Raw genomic sequence first — 25,474 nt, forward strand, 5'->3', positions numbered from 1 at the left:
TTTAATTAATTTTAGTTCATGTATTTTCTAAATTTGATAATTTTAACTTCGATTATTTGATTCAAATAATAAATGGATTTTAAATGATCAGATAAGAGAACAAGAATTAAACTATAATTTACACGTAATATATGGACTAATAATATAATTCAACTTAATCAATTTTGTATTGAGTTATTATTTAGGTTTCAATATTTTTTTAAAAAAAATTTGAAATACACATGACTAAAATTACTAAAGTATATGTGTTAAATCTACTATTTAAGCGAAGTATAATATATAATGGTAGAATTAAAAAAAAAAATTAAAATCCTTTTTGTTTTTAACTCACCAACACAATATTGCAAAGAGAATAAGTCGAAAATAAAAATAAAACCGAAAAAGTAAGAGGAGAAGATGATAGAACAGAGTTATCTTAAATTTTTTAAAAAAGGTTAAGAGAAGAAATTTTTTTGGGATATAACAAAGATATAATATCAAATATGATCGATTATATTAATTTTTTTATTAAATAGTAAGAGAAATCGACGATAGAAATGATTGAAAAAAAGTTATAAATTATTTTTATTTTGTTTTTAATTTCATTAAGTATGAGAGTGAAAAATAAACAAAAGTATTAAATATATCAATTAAAAGTTTAAAAGTTACTATTAAAAATGAATTTTTTTTTGGTTAAATTGTCTCTATAGATATCTTAAATGATTGAAGTATTATTTTCAAAATTTTGGTAACCAAAATATAAAGAAAATCAAACAGAATTTATCTCCGTTTTCGTTTTAATTTCGTACATTTAATTTTGATAATTAAGTATATTAATAGTGATTTTCTCTTATTAAACGATATCAAATGCTTATTAATTGAACTAACCTTGTTGGTAAATTAATTTTTTATTTATAAATTTATGAAAATATTGGATTTCAAAGAGGAAAAACATTTTGCATGCAAGAAAAAAGAATATTTTTGTCAGACCTTCCTTTTGTTTGTTTATTTGTATATTTCTTTCTCTGCATACAACTTCCATTCCCATTTTTTCTGTTCCGACATCAGAGCCGCCCATATCCGGTCCGGCTTTCTCGCATCAGATCCCAAAAACCTCCATTTTTCGCGTTGAAAAAAATGGCGACTATGAAGAGCTTGATTGGTCTCGTTAACAAAATCCAAAGAGCCTGCACTGTCCTCGGCGATCATGGCGGTCAAGGAATGTCACTCTGGGAAGCTCTTCCTTCTGTTGCTGTTGTCGGTGGCCAGGTCAAATTCCTATTAAACCCATTCCTTTATTAGTTCTCTATTTTTGTTTTTTTTAATTTGTGTTTTTTTTCATTGGAAAATAGAGCTCTGGGAAATCTTCGGTTTTGGAGAGCATTGTTGGGAGGGATTTCTTACCTCGTGGATCTGGTAAATTTTCATATATGTTCTTGGAATCTGAATAAGATAACGAATAACAGGAAAACAAATCACTTAAATGTCGGATCTTGCTGATTGGAAGGTGATATAATTAGAAATAAACATATGAATTCAATGTTACTAATTTTAGTCTAGTAAATCATTTGAGCATAGTTTTGGATCAGTACTATAGTGAATGTGATTCCCCAATATCACTGTTCCAAAGTTAAAATCAAATATTTCACTTACTTTGTCATTATGATTTAAAACGACATATACCCTAGGTCTCAAATCAAAAAAGAAGAGAAAAGAAAAATACCCATATGATCTCTGAAGTTAGTTATGATGAAGAACATGTTCCTTTCAAAATCTAATTTTTATTTTTCTTTCGTTTTAAGGGATTGTTACACGGAGACCATTGGTGTTGCAGCTTCATAAGACAGAATCAGGGGCTGAATATGCAGAGTTTCTTCATGCTCCAAAGAAGAGATTCACTGATTTTGGTAATACCTCTATTAGGATGCTCGATTATAAAAAAATTGAATTTGTTACCTACTTATTCTCAAAATTTCTAGCTTATTTTCTGAAGTTTTACCATTTATGTTTCCTTTTTTTCTTTGGTAATATTTGCATGAAATTCAGTTTCTTCTTCCTTTTGGGAATTGAAGAGGTTATAGGTACTACCTGAGACTTGAGAGTATACAGGTTTTATGAGGTGCATATTGCTTAATCTGAAATAATAGTATTTCTTTGATACATTAGTGCTCTAGATTTGTTTTATATCGTGGCAGTGATCCCTCCTGTTATTTATAGGATAGAGGTTGAGGACTTATCTTCAGATTTAGTGTATATGCCGAATAATTTCATTATGGTACAACATATTTTTTGCTCAGCTTCATTATGGTACAACTTGGTAAGAGAAGTGCTTATGTAGACATTCTTGTTTACATCTAGCTATTTGATGAAGGGAAAAGGAAACAAAAACCGTTGCTTTCCATTTTTAATCTATAACTTGCAAAAGAAAAAAAAAAACTATTCCATTAAGGTAAGAAGCTCTGTGGTTGGCTCCGTTAGTGTTAGATTAGTGTTTCAAACTGTGATAAGTGTTGGTTTGGTAACTTATGGTTTGGTTACTTTAGCTATCCTTCAGTGCAACGAATGAACATAAAAGGACACTTTTACTTCTAACACTTTATGTTGGGTAAAAACTCTCAGTTTCATTATCTATCATCCCTTGCACAAATGCACTCAACAAGAAATCTTAACAACTATGCAAGTGACTGTCAAATGGTAAATTCAGCTTGCACTGGATAAGCTAGAAAAATTTCCTTTTGAGATGAAATTGGTTTTATTCACCTCCTCACTGACATTGCGCTTTCCAGTTCCTTATTTTTCTTCTACATTTAATGATTTTTTTTTTACTTTAAATAGGACTGCTGCTTCACCATTAGCCATTTCCCCCAGCAACTGTTTACTTTTCAAGTTCTTCTGTATCAAAATTCAGATGATTTATATTATTAACAAGTGATAGGAATACTGTTTATGCAGCTGCTGTTCGTAAGGAGATTTCAGATGAAACAGATCGAATAACTGGGAAGACAAAGCAAATCTCTAATATTCCAATTCACTTGAGCATATATTCTCCAAATGGTCTGCCCTTATACCTCCATCTTGATTATATACTGTATGCAAGTTATTCATTGGATAAAAATAAACACAGAATGAAAGATAAATGCTGTTCTGATGCTTTTGCTAATATTATGTTTATGAACGCGCTCTTGATGTATATGTGTTTGTATTCTCACCAATCACCATAATTATTTAGTGACACTGTTAGCTAATGTTAAGAATGAAGGGTCAGTAATTCTCATATGTGCTTCATTTGTAAACTCTTACCCTACAGTCCATTGTACATGAAGCAGATTGTTCTACAGAGCAAATTAGATTATGCTTTTGATATAAGATTGTAATAAGTTTGCTTTTATTTGGCAGTTGTCAACTTGACACTAATAGATCTTCCTGGGTTGACAAAGGTTGCAGTAGGTAAAAATATTTTTTTTTTTTGAAAAACTAAATTGATTTGGACTTGATCTCCTTTGTAAGCATACAATACAGAATCCTTAATCATGTAGATTTTAACTGTGGCTTTTGCAGAAGGACAGTCAGATAGTATAGTCGAAGATATTGAAAATATGGTCCGTTCTTATGTTGAAAAGGTGAGTTACTTGACACTTGCTGACTGATAAACGATTTTCAATGCTAAAATATATATGACTCAGGCATAAGCAATTATTGCAATAAAAAAATAGAACTCAATCAAGTAAGAGCATATAAATCCAGGGAACCAGTAATAATCGTAGTTCATATATATCCCATTTGGGTTGATTAGCTGCCTTTGTATTTGGGGAGTTGGAGTGTATGTTTCACTTTGTTTCTGCAGGTTTTTGTTCTCAGGCTTATGTAATTAGTGTCTACGCTTTCCAGCTGATAGTGGTTTTTAAGTCTTATGCTTTCTGGGAAGGTTTAGTTTGTTGTAAGGGTTGACAATGTATTATTCTTCTGATCAATAAAATTATAGGCGCTCTTTTCCTCCTTTCAATGCCCTTCATGTTACTTTCATAACATGGAGGGTAAAAAGGGGGTTTTTAATGAGGCCTCATCTTCTATCAAAAAAAAAAAATATATCCCATTTGGAGAGATAAAAATGGTTGCATCGAACTCACAATAAAAAGATAGATGGTAGTGGAATTAATTTGTAACCAATTAACCAAGTATAGACTGAGCTGATATGTGTTAATTAGGAACTGGTGCACAATGATGGAATAGATGATTATTAGACTGGACCGGGGATTCGCATTAAATATTTTTTTTGGATAGGAATTGAAGGCCTCGTTAAAAACCCCCTTCTTGATTAAAAAGCTTGTAAATAAGCTCCTTAATCAGAGGAAGGAGGAAAAGAGTGCCTTAAGATTTCATTAAACCAAAGAAATTACAAAAGATACAAACTTAGAGCACCCCCAAGACAAAGAACCAGAAAACAACCAAAAACAACCCTTCACAACAACATTAACTGCCTAATCGCCTCAGCTACAACAACTCCAAAAGGACAACCAGAACTATGCCCGAAACACAGCACAACACAAAACAACTATAAAAAAGCCACATAACAGTTGACAGAAACCATAAAAGCCAAATTCGACTACTAAAGCCATTAAATATACAATGTGCAATTAGCCAATTACCAGGTTTCAGCAGTGAAATGGTCAGTGTCGTGTCTGTCCCCTGTGGTGCAATCGTTAAACACCTTAAGAATTTGCACTACAACTATTTTTTCACTATCTTCAATCTTCCTTTCATGCATCATAAGGTGCCACTTTATAACTCCATTTTTGGAGATTATGGCTGGTGTTATTCCCAATCTTCTTGGATTACAATGCTTTTACACCATACATTTTCTCCATTTAGGTCTATCTTAAATAGGTTACAATTTGTTTTAAAAGTCCAATTTTGTTTTAAAGTCTTAGATATCTTGGTTAGTGGCACCGAATCTAGTTCTTCAAAATTGATATCAAGATGCTAACAGCCTTGTTAGTTATCCTACCTAAAATCAATTGAGAATAGTTAGATAATTCAACGGTGGTGGATAAGTCCAGTTAGCACTTACTCCCATGTATAGGACCAATATTAACAATTAAAAAAAATTGGCATCATATGAACAAGAAATTTGGGCAACAAATGAGAAACAACATTAAAAAAGACAACCATGGGCTTTGCTACCATGTAAACACCCATGCTGAAACCGATGAGCAATGAGTAGAGACTTGGAAGGCACAACCTGGATATAAGGTTGCAGTAATTCTCATACTTAATGAACAAGATGCAATTAACACTTCACGCATTTAGGAGTGATACAAACTACTAAAATAAACGGTCTTAGCACTTGGGTAATAAACGCTAGAACACAAACAACAAAGAATGAATAAAATAAACTAACCAGGCAACAAAAACATTGTGCTTTGACAACATGTTATGCCTTCAACCTGATACCAATTGATTTTAGATTTGTCTCCATTGTCTTCAACAAGCAAGATCTGAAATTGCTTTTGGCCCAATGTTGCAACTCTTGTGTTTTTGTCATGTTTCTGAGTTTGTTTTCGATTATGTAGCCTAACTGCATCATTTTGGCCATTACTCCTGCCAATCAAGACATTGCCACTTCAGATGCCATTAAACTTGCAAGAGAGGTGGATCCATCAGGTATTCTGAAAGTCAGCTTTACGCTGCATTATTCCTCCTTATTCTGATGCATTGTTATTTGATAGGAATTATTATAATGAGCAAGGAGATTGCATTTTCACGATATTTTGTGTTCAGGTGAAAGAACTTTTGGGGTGCTAACAAAACTTGATCTAATGGATAAGGGAACAAATGCTACAGAAGTATGTATTTAATCATACTTGCTGCATTGCTGCTTGGTCATGAAATGCTTGCATAATATATGCTGAAAGTTTTACATGTGGATAGCAATTCATACAAAATCATATTCATTGACATGGAAACCTACATGACAATGTCACAGTCCATGGTTTATTTTAAATTTTCTTTATTGCCCAACGGTTCTATTTGCAATTATTATACTTTATTTCTTTGTGCCACTGATACATCACTATGTATAATGTCAGATCAATTACCATGTAGATATTAAAACCGTGCATGAACATTATAGTTATTCAATATATATCTTTCAGGTTCTCGAAGGAAGGGCATATAGGCTACAACATCCTTGGGTTGGAATTGTGAATCGATCCCAAGCTGACATCAATAAGAATGTTGATATGATTGTTGCTCGTCGAAAAGAGCGTGAATATTTTGAAACAAGCCCTGATTATGGACACTTGGCAAGTAGAATGGGATCGGAGTATCTTGCAAAACTTTTGTCTCAGGTGTTTTTCATCTTTCTACTATTTTGTTTGCTTCAATTAATTTTAATATTAGTAACTCACAAAAGCTTTGGCATCTCATTGTCTGTCTATGAGTCCTTATATGTATATATTATTTTAACTAAATTTTAATTTTTCTTCTATTTCAGCATTTAGAGCTTGTTATCAGGCAGCGCATACCAAGCATTGTTGCTATGATAAATAAGACAATTGATGAGCTCAATGCAGAGTTGGATCGCATTGGCAGGCCTGTTGCAGCAGATGGAGGGGTAAAAATTTAGACCTTTCAGAATCAGTTTGCTTTACTTGTGAATGGAACACTTCCTCAACTGTTCACTTCAACAATATTAAATGTATGTACAGGCCCAGTTGTATATGATTTTGGAACTTTGCCGTGCATTTGATCGTGTTTTCAAGGAGCACCTGGATGGAGGGTAAGTGCATAGTTTTTTCAGCTTTGAAACTTCTATACGAGTTTGGTTTAATTTTTTGGTCATCTAACTTAATTCTTGTTAGAGTATTTCTATTTCTGAGTTCAATTTTCTTATGTTACGAGACTTGATTCCTTAAAGTATGTTCACATATTGATATGCGTCTAGTGATTGTAAACTTGCAATTAAGGAATCATATTATTCAATCTTGTACAGCTCCTGTTCTGACCTCTTACTATTTAGCATTTATGCTATACTTTCATAGGAATTAGGAAACGTACTTGTCAGTCTCATCTGGATGGCTTGTATATGGTGCTAGAAATAGTTGTGAAGTATGTTTTCTATGAATGTGGTCAGCTATGCCATTTCCTATGGTATATTTTAGATTTGTCCCCTAAATTTTTATAATTAAACAGTAAGTTGCTGCTTCAGGCGACCTGGCGGTGATCGGATTTATGGAGTTTTTGACCACCAATTGCCAGCTGCTTTGAAGAAGCTCCCCTTTGATCGTCATCTTTCATTTAAAAATGTCCAGAAAGTTGTCACTGAAGCCGATGGCTATCAGCCACATTTGATTGCACCAGAACAAGGATACAGAAGGCTCATTGATGGTTCTATTACCTATTTCAAGGGACCAGCTGAAGCCTCTGTAGATGCTGTAATGTTCTTACCCGTGCTGTTCCTTTTATTTTTGAGTACAGACACACACAAATGCTGTTGTAATGTTTTTACTAGTGCTGCTGTTGCTTGGTTAACTTTCAACTTTGTGAAGATTTTTTTGACTATCATGTATACATTATATGGTGGCCAACAGGAAGATTTTGACAAGTTTTTGTGTAGGCTATTAGTAGAAGATTTAAATGTTTGGTTCTCACAAGTCTAACTCTCATACGAGGGTCATCCGAGCGTTTCTTTCTTTTAGTAGCTTGGTTTTTTATCGCAGTTTCTACTTATTCCTTTCTATGTAATTTTGCAAAATCGTGAAACTCTTATTTTGTATGCTTTGATCTTCAGGTTCATTTTGTTTTGAAAGAACTTGTGAGGAAGTCAATAGCTGAAACTGAGGTAAGTAATTATTAGCTGGAAACATTCATTTTCGTTGATCTTTGGGAAAAATATGGCTTCAACGGATATTTTTCATGATTTGTCACTTGTAGTTGAAAATTTTCTTAGAAATATGAAAAGGACAAGAAAGAGTGCATGTGTGCGAGTGGATTTTTTTACCTGCTACTTTTGTTGGGTCCTTGAAGTAGACCCTATATTACAACATTTTCTTTATGAGATTATTCAAATGACTAATAGAGCCCTACAGATAATATGCTAACTCGATGCAACTACAGGAATTGAAGCGGTTCTCAACACTTCAAAATGACATAGCTACCGCTGCAAATGAAGCTTTGGAAAGATTTCGTGAAGAAGGTCGTAAAACAGTGATACGGTTAGTGGAAATGGAGTCCAGTTACTTGACTGTTGATTTTTTCCGGAAGCTTCATGCAGAACCAGAGAGGAAACCAGAGAAGAATGCAAACCCACCTGGCCCAAATAATGACCTTTACCACGATCACTCTCTCAGAAGGATTGGTATGTGAAGTTAGTTCTCTTTGTTGCTTATGTTACTACACTTTTGCTTTGTTTGGTAGGAGCATTATTTTTCAACATCAGTCTTGAGGGAGAATATATATATATATTGATTAACAAGTAGTGAGAAATATGTTTTTGTTGATTCAGGATCAAATGTTAGTGCTTATATAGCCATGGTTTCTGATACATTGAAGAATACTATTCCTAAAGCTGTGGTTTATTGCCAAGTCAGAGAGGCCAAGAGGTCACTGCTGGCCAACTTTTATGCCCAAATAGGGAGGAGAGAGGTAAATTGAATAACTTTACTTTTTATATGCACAAATTTAAAGAAATTTGATTCTGAGTTATAAAGAAATGAATGTGAGGAGTACACCCATTTTAGAGGTTTATCAGAAAGGGAAATTAGTAAACAGTGAGACGAATTAGACTCAGCGTTGAATATATTTTATGTTCCATGCTTATCAAAAATGAAAAGAGGCAACTATACACAGTTTGACAAGTCGTCAACAGTGAACATATTAGACAATTTCTCTATTGTTATTAATAGGATAGGGTTCTTCCATTATGGGAAAGTAGGCACGAAATGCCACATACATACATTACTCAATCCACACTTTTCTCAGATATAGCCCCCGTGAAATGGATAAAGAGACCGGGTTATGTTGCTATTGTGTAAAGGAAACCATGATAAAGGAAACCAAATCATGTCTCGTTACTGCATCAAGAGCCTTGCTATAAACTTTTCTGGATCAAGACTCAATCTTTGTGGTGGTTATGCAGAAGGAACGGCTTAGTGCGATGTTGGACGAGGATCCCCAGGTGATGGAGAGGAGAACCCAAATCACCAAAAGACTCGAGCTTTACAAATCAGCTAGAGATGAGATTGATGCAGTCGCTTGGAAATGATGTCTATATACATATATAGAGAGAGAGATACCGATCTTCACTTCTCGTTTTCTATTTTATCTTTCTCATGTATGGACAGCATATTGTTCCATCGATTGTGTCCCATTATAAAATGCTCAACTTTTAGTTTCACTTATCTTGATTCATGATTGAAGTATACAATAATCCTTAACTAAGCAAACAATCAGAGCAAGCAGAGCATTACAAGTAATAACAATACAAAGATCTGTAATAAAACCAATGCTTGAATTTTGAGTTTCTTTATAAATATCACAAATTGTTTCTGAATAAATATTATCATCATGATATACAGGTGCCAAAAGATGTTTATTACATTTATATCGAACTTTGCTTGAACTTCTTATACACTTTTGTCATACCATCTTCAATCTCTCCTATCAGACTGATTTTTGCACATCGAGACTTCTGGAAATACTCCTTCCAAGACAACTCTTTTGGTTACCGAGGTCGCCATCCGGAAGTACTCTTCCATAAAAAGAAGTCCTTCGACCGATCATAACTTCTTGACAAGAATTTTGATAAACTGAAGAGGAAGGACTTTCGGATTCTTCTTCATCTTCAGTTACTCTCTCTGAGACTTCTCCTTCTTCATCTCTATATTATAAACATCATTGGTTGACAATTGTGTAACCATCGACTACGACTCTATACCTAAATTAGAAAGGGTGAACCACTAACTGTGGACAAAACAACTTTAAACACAGAGTAAATTTGCAAATCCTACACATGAATGCTCCACTTGTTTTCTTACCACAAGCAATGCATGGCCCTTTCCAGTTGAATAAAAAAGAGAGAAAGTTCACGTCCTTCACATGTGAGAGTGTAAGGAGCTGAACATCCGAGGCAACAATGTTTCCCACGCCCACGCCATTTATAGGCAAAGCCATTGCAAACTTGGGAGAAAAAGTCACATTTGAAAAAGCAGTTTGCAATAAGGATGAGTGGTTCTACAGAGAAAAAATAATTTATATATCCATAATATATACAAAAAAACAAGAGTTCGGAGAAGCTTTTGAATACAAGCAAGCAGCAAACAAAGCATTACAAATAATAACAATACAAAGATATGTCCATAGACAACCATTATTATCGTTTTATAGCTAAACAACTATCATTCTATCAAATCAGGAGTACAAATACATTCCCAGTGAACAATGTATTCACATCCAAGTTTCATACAATCGAGGGCCAGACCTTGACAAGGAGCATTACAATGAGAGCATTCCGGATAATAATACATTTTCTTCACAAATCTGAGAGGGTGTGGATGCTCTTCTACTTCGTAGAATTTTCCAGATTTGATGGATGAATATATTCCTATTCCAATAACACAATCGGGATGAACACAAGTGTCACAAATTTGTGTTTCTATCTCTTTTGCAAAATCACAAAAATGACTTTCTGAATATGTATTATCATCTTGACATGTAAGGGTCAAAAGATGTTCATCACATTTGTCTCGAACTTTCCCTGGTCGTCTAATACAGTTAAAACACAAACCAATTTTGCAAATCTTGCATGTGTATGGCCCGTCAGTTTCCCAACTACAATAAGTGCACAACCATTTAGAAGAGTATAAAAAAGAGAGAGGATGTTCATGTCCTTCACATGTGAGTAAGAGGAGTTGGACATTGGAGGCACAAATGGTCCCCACATTCATGGCATTCATAGCCAAAGCCATCGCAGACGCGTCTGCAGTATGAACATTTGAAGATGTTATCTGTAACAAGGATGAGCGGTTCTTCACAGGCATGAAACCAAAAATGCTTCTTCTTACCAAATTCAGCGCATTTTTTGTGAAGGAAAAAATTACATTCTGAACAATGGTAAAATGAATCCAAAATGAGTAATGAGCATCCATCAAAAAACTCATTTTCTTCTCGGATCTTGTCACTTAACATTATGTTCATGACTAAAATGCTTGATCTTAATGGCTTCTTCATTTTGGTTTCTTTCAATGACAATATAAGAATCCTCGGATAATATTCGATTCTCATTAAACTTTTCATCCGACTCTATTACAAAGTAATCTCTTTCATCCATTCTAGCACAATTCACATGAACAATAAAATTACAGCCTGAACAATAATAACTCCCGTGCTTCGTATTCACCTCATCAAGGCAAACTACACAATCCCAATTCTTTGACTTAGAGTTATCTCTTCTAATGAAATAGGAGTGAAAAAGAGGGTGTTCATGCCAAACGAATTTGATGTTGCTGGTAATGAAATGCATTTCTTATGGACCAAAAGGTTGCAATTTGAGCACATGTAGGGAACGGAGTTCCCCTCCTCACCGCATGCATCACAAGTGAAGGACATTTGTCTTAGAAAAATTGTGAACGGGTGTTAATGACCTTTACCTTCTATAACAGACGCCGGTGACAGACATGATACGTGAATGCAGAAATTGCAATGTGAACAATAACTTAGTCCATAACGGTGGATGTCAGAGCATATCACGCAAGGGAGTTTTTCAACACTGAACTGTAGAGTAAGAAGATGGTTGCGGTCAAGTGGATGATCGATTTCAGAATATAGTTCAACACGTTTTTTATGCAGATTAAATCCACCACCTAAAGAGTAATAAGCAGAATCAGATAACGGTTCCCAAGAACAACAGCATTTAGAACTTTCAAGTTCTTTGTTACTATATTCAGTGGAAGAAGATGGATCTTTGCTGACAATAACTTGAAGTTTTCGGAAATTCTTTTCAGCAATATTGAGTGTGAACAAAGCACATTTGATATGTAAATCTATGTCGCAAGAGCAATGTTAAACGAACTTCTCACCTGATTCACTGAAAAAGGTGCATATAAAGCTTCCTACCTCATATGATGGATTTGGCAGAAGACAAAGAGGGTGATCATGATGAAAAGGGTGATTAATATGTGAGGGTGCCTCAGCGCATTCTTTATGCAGGTAAAACCCTTCACTCGGCACAGCTAAAACTTGGTCCCGACATCATTTCACCGCACCTTGAGCAGCTAAAATTTGGCATACATCACGAGTTTAGAAAAACTTTTAAATACAAAGAACCAAAAACCAAAGCCTTACAAGTAATAACAATACAAAGATCTGTCCATAGATAACCACTATTATTGATTTAGAGATTAACACCAACTATAATTCTAACAAATCAGAAGGACAAATACATTTCCAGTGCAAGGTGTATTCACATCCAAGTTCCATACACTCAAGAGGCAAATATTTACAAGGAGGATCACAATGAAAGCATTCGTGATAATAATACATGTTCTTCATAAACCTAAGAGGGTCTGGATGTTCTCTGATGCTTCGAATATTGTAATAGTAACAGTACAAGCGTACATTATCATTGACAAGTAATAAAATGGACGCAATTTAATATGTCGTATGTCTAACCCACAAGGATTAGTTATTACTTTAAGGAAATGCCGAAAAGCATCATGCAATTAACAATGTTGTAGCAACATGATTGATGTGTCTAGTATTAACTTAGCAGGTTATTCCTCTCGAAGGTATTCACCAAACAACACATGATTGATGTGTCTAGTATTAACTTAGCAGGTTATTCCTCTCGAAGGTATTCACCAAACAACTTAAAAAAAAGGCTTCATCTCTTTAGCAATTCAAACACGTATACTAAGAATGCTACGACAAAACAATCAGCAAAAATATCTTTTGTGCTAGATGCGCTCTCACAGATGTTGATGCTACTTACGATGTAACTCATCTCTCGATGAATTATTGGACAGTTTGTATCTCTACAAACTAACCATAAAAAAAAGCTCAAGCAACACCAATCAATGCTACTAAGGCAAAGCAAATAAACATGAAATTTATCAAATATATTCAAAATATAATATTCAAATTTAACATCCCAACATAAAATAAAAATATCTTAAATAAAATAAAATAAATCTCCATTCTCAAATTCGATTCCAAATTGCTAAGTTGATGCCCAATCGTTCGTCTACCACGACTGCATGACTACAACTTGCTCTACGTCTAAGTGTTGTTTTTCTTAAGGTTTTGGGCTTCCATGGTCTGAGACAAGAGAGAAATATAAAAGGCTACGAAAAAGTAGGTTTTTATCAGGTGTGTAAAAAGTATTATATTTATAGCTTCCCAAAATCAAACTTTCCACCAATAAGAATTTTTTTTCCCTTTTTTTATTAATCTAAGGTAAGTATAAGGTAATATCTATTCAAAAATAACTCTCAAATAATTAACATTTAATGTTCATACCTCTAACATTCAAGGTACTTAAACCCGAGACCTCAAGGAATAACAACCATTTCTTTACCGCCGAGATCGCTTGATTCGTATATAAGTTTAATTTTTTAAAATTGATGTGGTGGATTGATAACCAAGACTACTCTCTTGACCCAATTGACTTTAAAATAATAACGAATACCTTATCATGATCTAAAAAAGTCTTTAGGGGCTTAAAGTAAATAAAATATATAATTTATATATTTAAAATATATTTTTAAATTAATTCATAATTTTATTATATAAAAACTTTTAAATAAAAAATTGATACACTTAATTATATATGAATACATATATAAATATTTACACATATATGTATTAATTAATAATATGCGGTAAACACAACTACTTTAATACATATACAACTATATGTATATGTTTATATAAAAATATTAAATTAAAAGTGTGAAATTATAAAATTGTAGAGGATACAAAATTAGATTATTAATAAAATAAATAAAAACATATTTAACTTTTATAAAAAATTAAAAATTTTAAAGAACGACGGCTGTAACATCCCTCTGTTCATCTCCCCATATGTATATATTTATTATATGCATGCATGAAGGGCTTTGAAGGTTTTGTCTTTAACCTAATAATATAGTAGGATTCTTTTTGGCAAAATTATGTACAATGTCGACAAGATGATTGATTAATATATATTGGCAGTGCATGCACCTCCCGGAGCATATTTGGCATTATGGCTTAACATTGCTGGTTTTATCCATACCTAAATGGATCAATAATTAAAGCTTGGAGTTTTAGGCTACGGCTGCTCTCTCTTATATATAAACACTTTCACATACCAACAAAACCCTTCTTTTATTTTGGTTACTTTGATTCATTCAATGAAAAGGTAAAGCCTAGAAGAAAGGATAGCAATAGCAATGCCTCAGTTCATCAATCTTCAAATCATCATTAATGATGAACAAAGTTTCTTTCTTCATGAGGTAAATTCTTTCATTTCTGTTTTTTTTTTCATTTATGTATGTTGAAGTAGAACAACTGTTTGTGAATATATTTGTTTGGAATTCCCCCCAGAATATTATATCAGCTTTCTCAGGAAGGTTGAAGAAGATCATTAGAAAACAAAAGAGAAAACCCCAGATTGAGGATTCCATTATAGAGCTCAATGATTTCCCTGGTGGACCAGATGGATTTGAGCAAGTTTCAAGGTTCTGTTACAATCATGGCAGAGTTGAAATCACAGTTTCCAATGTGTCTCTTCTTTATTGCTGTGCATTTTTCCTTGGCATGACAGAGAAAGCCTCAACCAACAATCTCTTGAAACAAACAGAAAAGTTCTTTGAGGGGATGTTTTATTGGTCCTGGAATGATATAATTATGTCTCTAAGGAGCTGTGAACCATTCTTTTCATATGCAGATTCATATGGTCTAATCCAAAAGCTGATCTTTGCACTTTTAGCAAAGTTTGCTCAGAATTCAGATATGAACTTCATAGCGTCTTCTTCCTCGTCATCTTCACCAGAGACAAGTTTTGGCTTCAGATTCTCTTCAACATCAAAAGCCTCACCTGATCCAGCCAGTCCATGTACTAAGTCAGGCAAGGATTGGTGGTTTGATGAATTGACAAATTTAAGTCCAAAGATTATTGAAAAAATCATTAGGAATTTGGGTGCTTATGGGAACCAAAACAACAGCTTTACACTCACAAGGTTCCTTCTCCATTACCTCAAAAGCAGACCGCAAGGTTCTTCCCCGAGCTCAAAATCTGAATACAGTGGCCTGGCTGACACAGCTGTTCATGGGGTTATTTTAGTGGGGAAAACCAAATTTTCTTGCAGGAAACTTTTCTGGGTTTTGAGACTTGTTTCTGGTTTTAACCTCAGCAAAGACTATAGGGCTGGTTTGGAGAGACTGATTGGTGAGAATCTCGATGAAGCAACTGTGGATGACTTGTTGGTATCAGGACATAACAGGGGTGTTTATGATGTTAATCTTGTAATAAGATTGATTAGAGTTTTTGTCAGTGGTGAAGAGGTGGATTCACAGAAGATGAAGAAGCTTGGAAGATTGATAGATAAGTACTTGAGAGAAATATCTCCAGACCAGAACCTCAACATCTCTAAGTTCCTTGCAGTTGCTGAGAGTTTACCAGATTCTGCAAGAGACTGCTTTGATGGAGTCTATAGAGCCATTGATTTCTATCTTCAGGTGACAGATTTCAACATCTCTAATTTCCTTTGATTTATGCTAAATTGCTAATCTAGTAATTGGCCATTACAGTCCCATCCAACACTTTCATTTGAGGAAAGATCAAAGCTATGCAGATGTCTAAACTATGAAAAGCTCTCATTTGAAGCAAGCAAAGAGCTTGCTAAAAATCCCAGAATCCCACCAAATGTTTCAGTCCAAGCACTTATTTCACAGCAATCCAAAGTGCCCCAGAATGGATTTTTATATCAGATAACTCCCAATGGCAGCCATGGCAAGAACTCACATGGCCATATGGTGTTGTTCAATTACAACAGCATGGATTCATCATCATCAGAGAGTTTTTCAGAAGGGACTGAAGATATGAAACTCAATTTGCAGAAGATGCAATGGAGAGTGGTGGAGTTGGAGAAAGCATGTAAAGAAATGAAGGGGCAGATGTCAAAGTTGGTAAGGAATAACACTGGCATTAGTACCCCTTTCTACAATGTAACTTTGCCAAGATTTTGTTGAAGTTTGTTTGTACAAAAAGGGGCTAGTTCTTGAAAATCTGGAGTAAAGGAGATTCGCTTTTTTTTTCTATATATATTTTTTAATTTTTGGTTTGGGAAAATGTATGTTAACTTTGAAAAGTAAATAATATTACATTGTATTTTTATTTTTGAATTTATTTGTGCAAAATTTCTATTAATTTTTTATAAATCGAATTTTAATATGATTGGTATTATTCTTATTGTATCATATAAAAATAAAAATTTTAAAATATTTAAGTGTATAATATCCTTTGATTTAATTAATGTATAAAAAATAAATATATAAAATTTTCATTTCTGTTGTATTATTAAAATATAAATTATTCAACTCAATAATCTTTCCACTAAATTATAAGTTATTAAAATCAATACAAATAACAAATTATTAAATCAAATAAACTTTTGTAAGTATGGAATCTACAAAATATATATTAACACAAAATCAAATTACACATTAATCAAAGAAAATACAGATCTTTTCAGAACAGAAAAGAAATGCAGCGTTTATATATATTGAACACTTCTGGGGATAAAGTAAGAATTAGTCCTTAAACTTGATAACTTTTTTAATTTGGTCCTTGAATCTTGTTTTACACATTAGTCCTAAACTATTTTTTTTTTGGTAATTTTGATGATGTGATACTCTTAAATTTCATATCTCAAAATATCACAGCACCGAGTGACTAAAAAAGAAAAGAATTAAATACTAATATAAACAAAAGGAAGTTCAATGATCTAATTAAAAAATATATTAAATCAAAGAATAAAAAATGTAATATATTTAAAGTTTTATGATGTAACATTAATTAATTCATTAAAATATATAAAATTATATATTATCTGTACATCAACTATATATATATATATATATATATATATATATATATATATATATATATATATATATAAAAAAAAAGGAGTGGTGGGAGGAAAAGGCCAAGAGTGTAAGATGTGTTTTCCAAACCGACTTGGATGTGTCATTGTATTTGCCAACCAAGAAGTTCATGTGATTACATATAATAATCACAACTGGATTATATCTGCTTCCCGTGACTGTCTTTAATAATTTTAAAATTAATTATTCGAGTCTATTCTATATATATATATATATATATATATATATATATATATATATATATACATTATCAATTATTAATTAATTTATTAGAAGAAAATATTAAACTTTTAAATAAGATTAAAAATTAAGTTTGTTAATTTATTCCATTATTATTGTAATGCTTCTGTATTCATATGCTTTAGGTTTGTAGGACCTCTTCACCTATGGAATACCACCTGCACCTTCTTTCTCCAACATTAAACAATCAACATTTTGCTTGTGTAAAGTGGTTTGGTTGTTTTAATAATCGGCTCAACTGCCAACAACAGTGATTAATTCTCTCGTCGTAGAATTTTTCCGAAAACACAAACATGCAAGCCGGTCGTATAATACATGTATTCCGTAGTTCCTTTTTTGCTAAGCATAGTTTCTTACACGATATTGGGAGTGAAATACCCGACTTTTCCCGGATAAATAAACGACAATCAAATCCAACAATAGCATAGTAAAAACAAACAAAAGAGAAGCAAATTGCATATCTATTGGCAGCCGGACAAGTTCACTATTCCTCTTGGTATTCTGAGGGTTTTTTTCTTTTCAATGGCGTGAGTTTGGTAATTATATATATGACTATGAGATACTGTTCTGAATCGGTTGTGAAGGACATCTATCTTCTTCAATGGTGGATTGAGGGTTCATCATCTTACAAAGAGATCGGTACTGTAGACGAATGTTCTCACCGCTTCCGATGATCTTAAGCAAATACCTGCAAGAATTTCATGAAAACCGTGGGAACTTTCACCACTAATATCTAAAACCCCGATCCTCTCTCTGATGTGCTGACATGTCTACTTAGTTGCTTCTTTTTTGCCACGGGGAGTGGGGAGGAACAAAAGTTGACTCGATATAAATGAAATGAATGCACTGAGAGACAAATGTTCTTCCTATAATAGATGAAAGTGAATGAAATAAAATTTTAATATCATATACGTTCTTCCTAAAGGTTCCGAAAACATTGGTAATGCATGTCAACCATAGAACATTATGATGCTACTAATTGAGGGATTGGCTTAATCTTTTGTTTTGTTGCTATTGTTGTATCTAAGAGGCTAGGATTTAACATCTTATGAATCTCGAGTTACATTTGGCTTTCTACATTTACATTAGGATTTGGTATCTTAATAACTGTAAGATCTTGGAACAATCCAACTCACCAGCCATTGAGACATTGGGATGTAATAATGGCTTCCTTTCCAACAAACTTTTCCGGTGTTCTCCTGTTTCCCTATACAATCAGTATACACTCCGTGTCAAATTTCAATCTAACTTTTAAGCTGGAAAAGCCATAAGCAAGATTTGGCAATATAGAGATGGCAAAATGTACACCTTAATTAACACCTTCTCGTTCACCGAAAATGGATATTGCACACCCCTATGCAACCCATCGTCAGCACCAAAATCTCCATTCTCCTACAGAAAAGCATTTGACAAGTGTCAAATTTGAAGTTGAAAAAAAACTCTATAGAGATTTACATTTGGAAAGTTCGATTCTAAAAGCATTTGGAATAACCAGATTTCAAGAAGCAACATTGCTGAACCTAGTAAGTTCTAGCAATATTTTTTTTCCCATATGGAAACTCATGCATCTATCTCTTCCCATTGGCATTTGCAATCGAACCAAGAGTTTAATATCCTCATTATGCTTATGAGAGTTTATGCATGCCGAGCAGAAGTTTGAAAGGACCATGTCAAGAAAATTATGGAGAGTATACCCTGCTTGATCTCTTTGATAAATCAATTTGGTCACCCATTTCCTTTCGTCGTTTACGGAGAGCTGCATTATGGAATAGCCTTCGATTATCCTCTTGCTTCACAGCTGCGGCAGCAGCTCTTAGAGCTGAGCGACAAAAGGGAGAAAAATGGATCAAGATGGGGAAGAAAAGGATGGAGAAAATTATTGAAGCTATCAGATCGTACCAATATTAGGGATCAATGATCCAGAGTCGATGTCTGCACTGCAAAGCGTACATCTTGACTGTGATGCAAACAACAATTGTGGTTATGGTTCTTGTCTCTTCCCATCTAAAGGTAATAAATCCATTGTAAACAGTAAACAAAAGAAAACAGTAAAATGATAGATGAACGATAACAACAAAAACAGCCTTTATATGCCATAAAATGACATTTCCTTTCCTTCAAATTAGCAGACCTCTTGGCATGTCAGAATTATATTTTAACTCCTTTAATATTTATATGAGTTTGCAGATTGCCTGATTAGAATATGATACCATTTTTTGCAATAAAAGAAGAAAAAAAGAATTTAACACCACTTTAACTATAGACTTAAGTGGAATTTGAAGTTGATTAAAAAATGCATAAGGTGATAAAAATATTTCGATTTTACCAACAGATACATCATTCTAGAAGGCTGGATTTGATGTGCTCGTGCACCTCCAAGTTTGAGAAAACCAGCATTTGTTTGTCTAACTTGTATCTTAAGATATCTTTCCATAAAAAATATAGCAGCTTGCGACAAGTTAAAAATCTTTAGGCCTAAAAAGTTTTTAGTTTTTCCCTCAAAAAATAAAATACAACTGCCTCCTCGCATGCCTAGAGGGATGAAAGACTAGTTAAATTTCAAATTAATAGTTGTAGTCTTTGTCTACCTCTCATTTACTCTCTTTTCGAAGGAAAAGAGGAGTAGTTAGAGTTAATGTTGGCCACAGAGCATTACAAGCTCTCAGAAAAGAGAGATGCTGGTGTTATTCTTTTATCAAATAATCTATTCAACATCTATTTTTGTAACTCATCCTGCATTTAAACAATGATTCTTTTCTAAATCCCAAGAAAGATGAGAACTGACATTTTAATGCAGAGCCCATGCAGCCTGAAAACAAAGTAACATTTCCGTTTTTCTTAATTGTAATATTCTGCTTACCATATCAAGGACCCTCCTCAGCATGAGACCACCAAATGAATGTCCACAAGAAACAACCATAGCATCTTCAAGGAATGCACCACTAAGCATCAAGGCAAAACCAACAAAATAAATCAGCAGAGTATCCTTCCATGGTACACGTGTAAAGAGAAATGTATTGACATAAACATTTCTTTTTTCTTACTTGTTCCATGCAAATACCTCAGCTCATTGTATTTCAGAAAGATTAAAACAGATGCACATCCTACTAAAGGTGGATGCAAGCACAAAATGAGAAAAGCAATTTTAAGGTCTATCATACATGAGGGAGAATAGCCTGGAAAAGTCCTATAAAAAGACGCGAGTTACTGGAAGATGCCCAGTTCAGAGGTGTAGGGGAAGACTAGGGAAAACAGGGGTTATGATGATTCACTCACAATATGATTATAAGCAATTTTATTGATACTAAGACATACTAGGGATGCATTTCAATAAAAACTTAAAAAGAGGTTACAAAGTAGCTTAACCGAAGGAAAGGGCAAAAAAAAGAAGAGTGACGCTGAGACAACTTACGACAAGGGGTCTGAGAGAAGACTTCTTAACGAAGGCTGCTTATTCAAATTGTTTCGAGCTCCCTGGGAATCCACAATTCATGATAACGATTTCTAACAAGATTGCAGCTAATATATGAAATTCAAAATGCAATATGCAAGCAACAAAAATCAAGTAGGTTTATTAAAAAAGGGAAAATGCCGTGCAACCAGTAAAATGTTTCCAAGAAACTGAGGACTAAATAAAAAAAAGTAAACAATATTCACTTTCAAATTTTCAATCAATCACCAGGTTCACATGTGTTGAAACTTTTCCCAATAAAAAGAATCTAATCAAAGTCAAATATTGATTTCCTAAGTAAGAAGAGAAACAACTCAGCATGGTACAGCATAATTTTAAACACAAGATCGGCTTTCAAATTCTCCAAAGGACTATTTAAACACCTTAAAATCAGTTAAAAACAACAGAAATGCTTATATGTGATAGGTGGTTTATTCACCATCACTTGTTTTTCCAATATTCTACTTTTGCACCTGATAATCATTGGATGAAATGCAACAAGTCAGCACTTACACAAGTATTATCAGAACGATTGCACCCTACATCTTCTTCAGCAGAGAGTTCATCCATAAACTGGCTAACGGATATTGGTACACAGCTTTGTGGAATTACATGACCAGCAGCTGCAACTGGAGAGCAATCCAATATAGCATTGCCTTGTGGCATGAGCCTATATGCAAGTGATGTCCTGATAACAAATGCTGAAAAGGGTCACTCACTTAAGTCAAGAAGCACAAGTTAAATAACTTTGCAAATTGCTATGGCAGTAGAAGCCGCAAAGCGTGAACAAAACATGACTACACGTTACCTGCCACCATTATTAATGCCTGACATGTACTCAGGAGCAGCTCTATAGGAGGCAGCAGGACGAAGACCAGCAGTGGCATGGCTAAGTGCCTTGCCTGTAATAAGCAAAATATCCCCAGGAGCTAATCCACCATCTGCTAGGTACCAACGACCGTTGGGGTCACAAACCTAAGGCATAAAATGTTTAACAGATACGCCCCAAAAGGATTATATAATCAAACACCCCCAAAAAATTATGCATACATGAGCATGCAAGCATATATTCCCCACTTCTACATGTGTGTAATTTTTATGCAAGAAGATATATAAGCAAAATATTGGATTCAGAAGAAAAAAAATATTTGATTATGAAAATCCCTATATCAAAGATTTTTTTTTTCTTCTGCCAAGAGAGAAAAATAAAGGGACCTGTAGACCAGCACCATCTGAAGAAATCAATGTCAATAACCCCTTCTCAACTTCAGCAGTTGTTCCCGGCTTCCCTCCTCCAAGAGCTCCCTTTCCATTTTGCAAAGACATGTGAGAGTATGTTGCAACAAGCACTGATGAAGATACCTCATTAGCAGGTAATGGAGTATCATCAAGTAAATGATTGAACACGCTGTACAATACATAATTTGCATTTAAGTATCAATCTCTAGGCAGAAAGTAAAATTAAGCAAATTAATGAGTATAATAATTCACCACCAACATCACCATCCTTACTCGCTTTGTAAACGCAGGTGCCTTGCTATTCCACATAAAGCAACACGAGCTGCCTTCCCCATGCACCTAAATATATCAGCCATGCATGGTGGAGACGAGTCCCAATCTTCCAAAGCCCTACCAGAAGAAGTCAATGATTTGTCACCAATTGGCCAAAAATTAATATCATATATATAAAAACTATTGCGTAAAACCCAGATGTTTTTGAGAGCTGACAGCAATTAAGAGATTACAACTTACAATCTTCTTCATATGGAAAAGGGTACAATTATTCTGTCAAAAATATTTAAGTGAAAGGTCCACACAAACTACTTCTAGTTATTACTACCAATGTTGCAAAATTGCATAGCAACTAGGAAAGACATAGATGATTAACATAAATAAGTTTTTTAAAAATCAATTTGTGTACTTCATACAGTATTCTTGGTTTTCAAAGATTTTGATAAGCAATCTGACTCGTGGTGATATTATAAAATTGCACAAGGAAAACCATTACTGAATGCTGTTTCGATGATTAACAAGCTTTAAAAATAAGCTCAATTGCTCGAGTTGAATTATTGTTATACGGAGCAAAGAGACAAACTTTAGCTAGCTTGAACATGGAAGCAAATTTGAACAGACTAAGCAATGTATATATTTTTTCCAATATAGCAGAGAGAAAAGAAAATGCACATACCTTCCAGCCCTATACATATAAACCCCACGGCTTCCTTTTCCAACAGTATTTACCCTACTCCTAAAGTACAAGCGCGCGGCTCCCAGCGCGCAACGCATCAATGCAGCATCCTCGTTCCCAAACTCAATCACCACCGCATTATGCCGCATCAAAGAACCCGAAAAAGTGTCTACGGCCCTCACATAGGAAGCAGAAGGGATACCATCATAGGGAGAAATATCTGATAGCCTAACCCTGGCGAGTGCAAGTTGGTCGGTCCCCATGTTTATGAGAGGCTCACCAGAAGGATGCGCGGCGGAAATTGGAACAGCGACATGCTCGAGGGGCTGACGTGGGCGGAGAGGGAGAGCGGATTGCGTGGAAGTTGGTGTAGGGGATCTAAGTGAAGCATTGGAAGTAGGTGGTGCAATATTCGGTGGTGACGCCTGCTGCGGCTGCGGCTGCTGCATCATCAGCACTACCATTAATCATTTCTGAAAGAGTAAAATAATAGGGGAGAGGGTTTGAAATTAGGGGTTTAGACGAATCATTGTTTGAAGAATTTGGTGCTTTGATTGAACTGCTACTGGATATGGAGTTTTCATATAAACGATCATCAATAAATACATGAAGTTTATACATTTTGGGCAAATTTGTTGAATTTGAAGGTTCCAAATTTAATTTTATTAAAGTTGCTTTGTTATAGATTAAGATACTTAAACTACTCATAATTAGAGGCAATCATTTTATTCAAATTTGATAAATTTCAACTTGGTTTTATAAGATTTCTTTTCAATTAAGGTTTGATTTTTTGAATATGATATCAAATCATATTTAAGTTTAGAGTAAAAAAATTTCAATTTATCTTGGAAATAATAATATAATCCACTCTTTTATATATTTATAGATGATTAATATTTTCTATATTTTCAAATAGATCCCTATTGTACATAATAAAAATGAAAACTTATATGTGTCAAATCAGGTCGAATGTAGATTTTATCCTAAAAATTGATTCGACTTGGAATTGAATAGGACTTCTTTAAACCTAAATTGAATAACATAATTAGTGAAATATTATACTTAGATTGAATTCAAATGAATTAAAAATATCATCAGAACTGATCTATGAACATGCTTACTCATAATATAAACCTTTGTATTAATGAGACAATTGTATTCACATGACCTAATTTATTTAGGAAAATAAAAAAAAAAGAAAAAGGAAATAGGTAAATGTCGGAACCGTCTTTCGGTTGGGCCCGAAATTGGGCTTCGACTTGAAATAATTGGGTTGGAGTCGCCACCGACCATTTTAAAACGAATTTAGGTAGGTCGGACACCATCTTACCTGATCTGCGTTTTACCAGAAGTGAATCGGGTTCGGGAGTCGGTTACGGTCAAGGAAGGATTAGCACCCTTGAACCGCCCTTTCGGTACCAATTAATTTGCCGATTGTCTTTAATTACGAAAATTAGAAAATTTAAATTGAAATTTAGAAATCCGATTCGAATTACTTACCTTTGATCGGTTGAAATTCTTATAAAAAACATCTAAAATGATAATAATAGCGACGATAAATAAAAATATAAAATAAAATAAACAAATAAATAAATAAATAGATCAAGAGTAAATAAAAGAATAAAATAACAAATTAAAAAAATGAAAAATAAAAATAAAAGTTGCAAAAAAGGAAAAATATGGTACATAAAAAGGAATAAAATAAAAAAAATACGAATAAATCGAAGAAAACAAAAAAGAAAACTTTTTCAAAGAAATGTTAAGGCGAAAAAAGGTTAAGGTTTAGAAGCAATAAAATAAAATAATACGAGAAAAAAAAATGACGATAAAACAAAATAAAATAAAACTTAGGATCTAATTGAAACAAATTGGACTTAAGGGATTTTAAAACAATGTACTGCAACAGAAAGAATAAAAGGTTTAGGGCCAATTCACAAAGTATGAAAAAATAAACACGGGTTAAATTAAACAAATTGGAAATTAGGAGGCTAATTTACAACTGGTGACTGAATTGTAAAGCGATTCAAAAATACCAGGGACGGCGGAAAGGATTTGACAATCCTGTATTTGCACTTTGGTCCTTCGTATATAAATACCAAAACCAGCTTATTTTCCCCTCATTCTCACCATTTCTCTAAAACTCTCCTCTCTTAAACGAGAGAAAGCTCTCCCGATGCCCCATCTACAGCCGAATGTTGGCCACCACAGCCGTCGCCGGAAATCGCTTCGGCCGCCATAACCGGCGGCCGGACAAACTCGAAACTTACACAAAACGCACCTCTCAACGCCCCTAAACCAAAACCGAGCCCTATATCCCCTAGAAGCGCCTCCTCCGACGTAGATCTAGGAAACTAACTCCGGGTTCTTTACCTTTTTCGCGAGACCGTTCGTTTCCCGACAACCGTTCTCCTCCCCGATTTGCTCTTTAGTACGGTTGGCTTTGTTTTTGGCACTGCTTTGTTCTTTGTGGCTCG

General features: G+C 34.0%; 3 protein-coding genes across 3 annotated transcripts; 2 read left to right on the forward strand and 1 right to left on the reverse strand.

Moving 5' to 3' along the window:
• The first annotated feature begins 1,056 nt into the window (after positions 1-1,056).
• On the forward strand, positions 1,057-9,287 carry LOC120118102 (dynamin-related protein 1C-like). Its single transcript, XM_039138231.1, has 16 exons — positions 1,057-1,248; positions 1,332-1,395; positions 1,782-1,886; positions 2,932-3,033; positions 3,376-3,426; positions 3,538-3,599; positions 5,550-5,640; positions 5,758-5,822; positions 6,132-6,326; positions 6,473-6,592; positions 6,687-6,757; positions 7,187-7,412; positions 7,769-7,819; positions 8,095-8,335; positions 8,483-8,622; positions 9,116-9,287. Exons 1-16 carry the CDS (start codon positions 1,117-1,119, stop codon positions 9,239-9,241), a joined length of 1,842 nt encoding a protein of 613 aa, XP_038994162.1. The 5' UTR covers positions 1,057-1,116; the 3' UTR covers positions 9,242-9,287.
• Positions 9,288-14,311: 5,024 nt separating this feature from the next.
• On the forward strand, positions 14,312-16,359 carry LOC120118201 (BTB/POZ domain-containing protein At3g19850-like). The gene is made up of 3 exons (XM_039138320.1): positions 14,312-14,468; positions 14,560-15,693; positions 15,766-16,359. Exons 1-3 carry the CDS (start codon positions 14,406-14,408, stop codon positions 16,204-16,206), a joined length of 1,638 nt encoding a protein of 545 aa, XP_038994251.1. The 5' UTR covers positions 14,312-14,405; the 3' UTR covers positions 16,207-16,359.
• Positions 16,360-17,663: 1,304 nt separating this feature from the next.
• Positions 17,664-23,624, reverse strand: LOC120118103. The gene is made up of 12 exons (XM_039138232.1): positions 23,001-23,624; positions 22,325-22,441; positions 22,028-22,220; positions 21,621-21,787; positions 21,326-21,500; positions 20,774-20,835; positions 20,222-20,303; positions 19,261-19,318; positions 19,056-19,180; positions 18,670-18,753; positions 18,498-18,568; positions 17,664-18,049 (listed from the first exon to the last, which is right to left on the reverse strand). The coding sequence occupies exons 1-12, from the start codon at positions 23,462-23,464 to the stop codon at positions 17,914-17,916; spliced, it is 1,734 nt and encodes a 577-aa protein (XP_038994163.1). The 5' UTR covers positions 23,465-23,624; the 3' UTR covers positions 17,664-17,913.
• Positions 23,625-25,474: the final 1,850 nt, after the last annotated feature.

Source organism: Hibiscus syriacus, unplaced genomic scaffold (assembly GCF_006381635.1).
Source record: "Hibiscus syriacus cultivar Baekdansim isolate YM2019G1 unplaced genomic scaffold, ASM638163v2 tig00110327_pilon, whole genome shotgun sequence".
NCBI lineage: Eukaryota > Viridiplantae > Streptophyta > Magnoliopsida > Malvales > Malvaceae > Hibiscus > Hibiscus syriacus.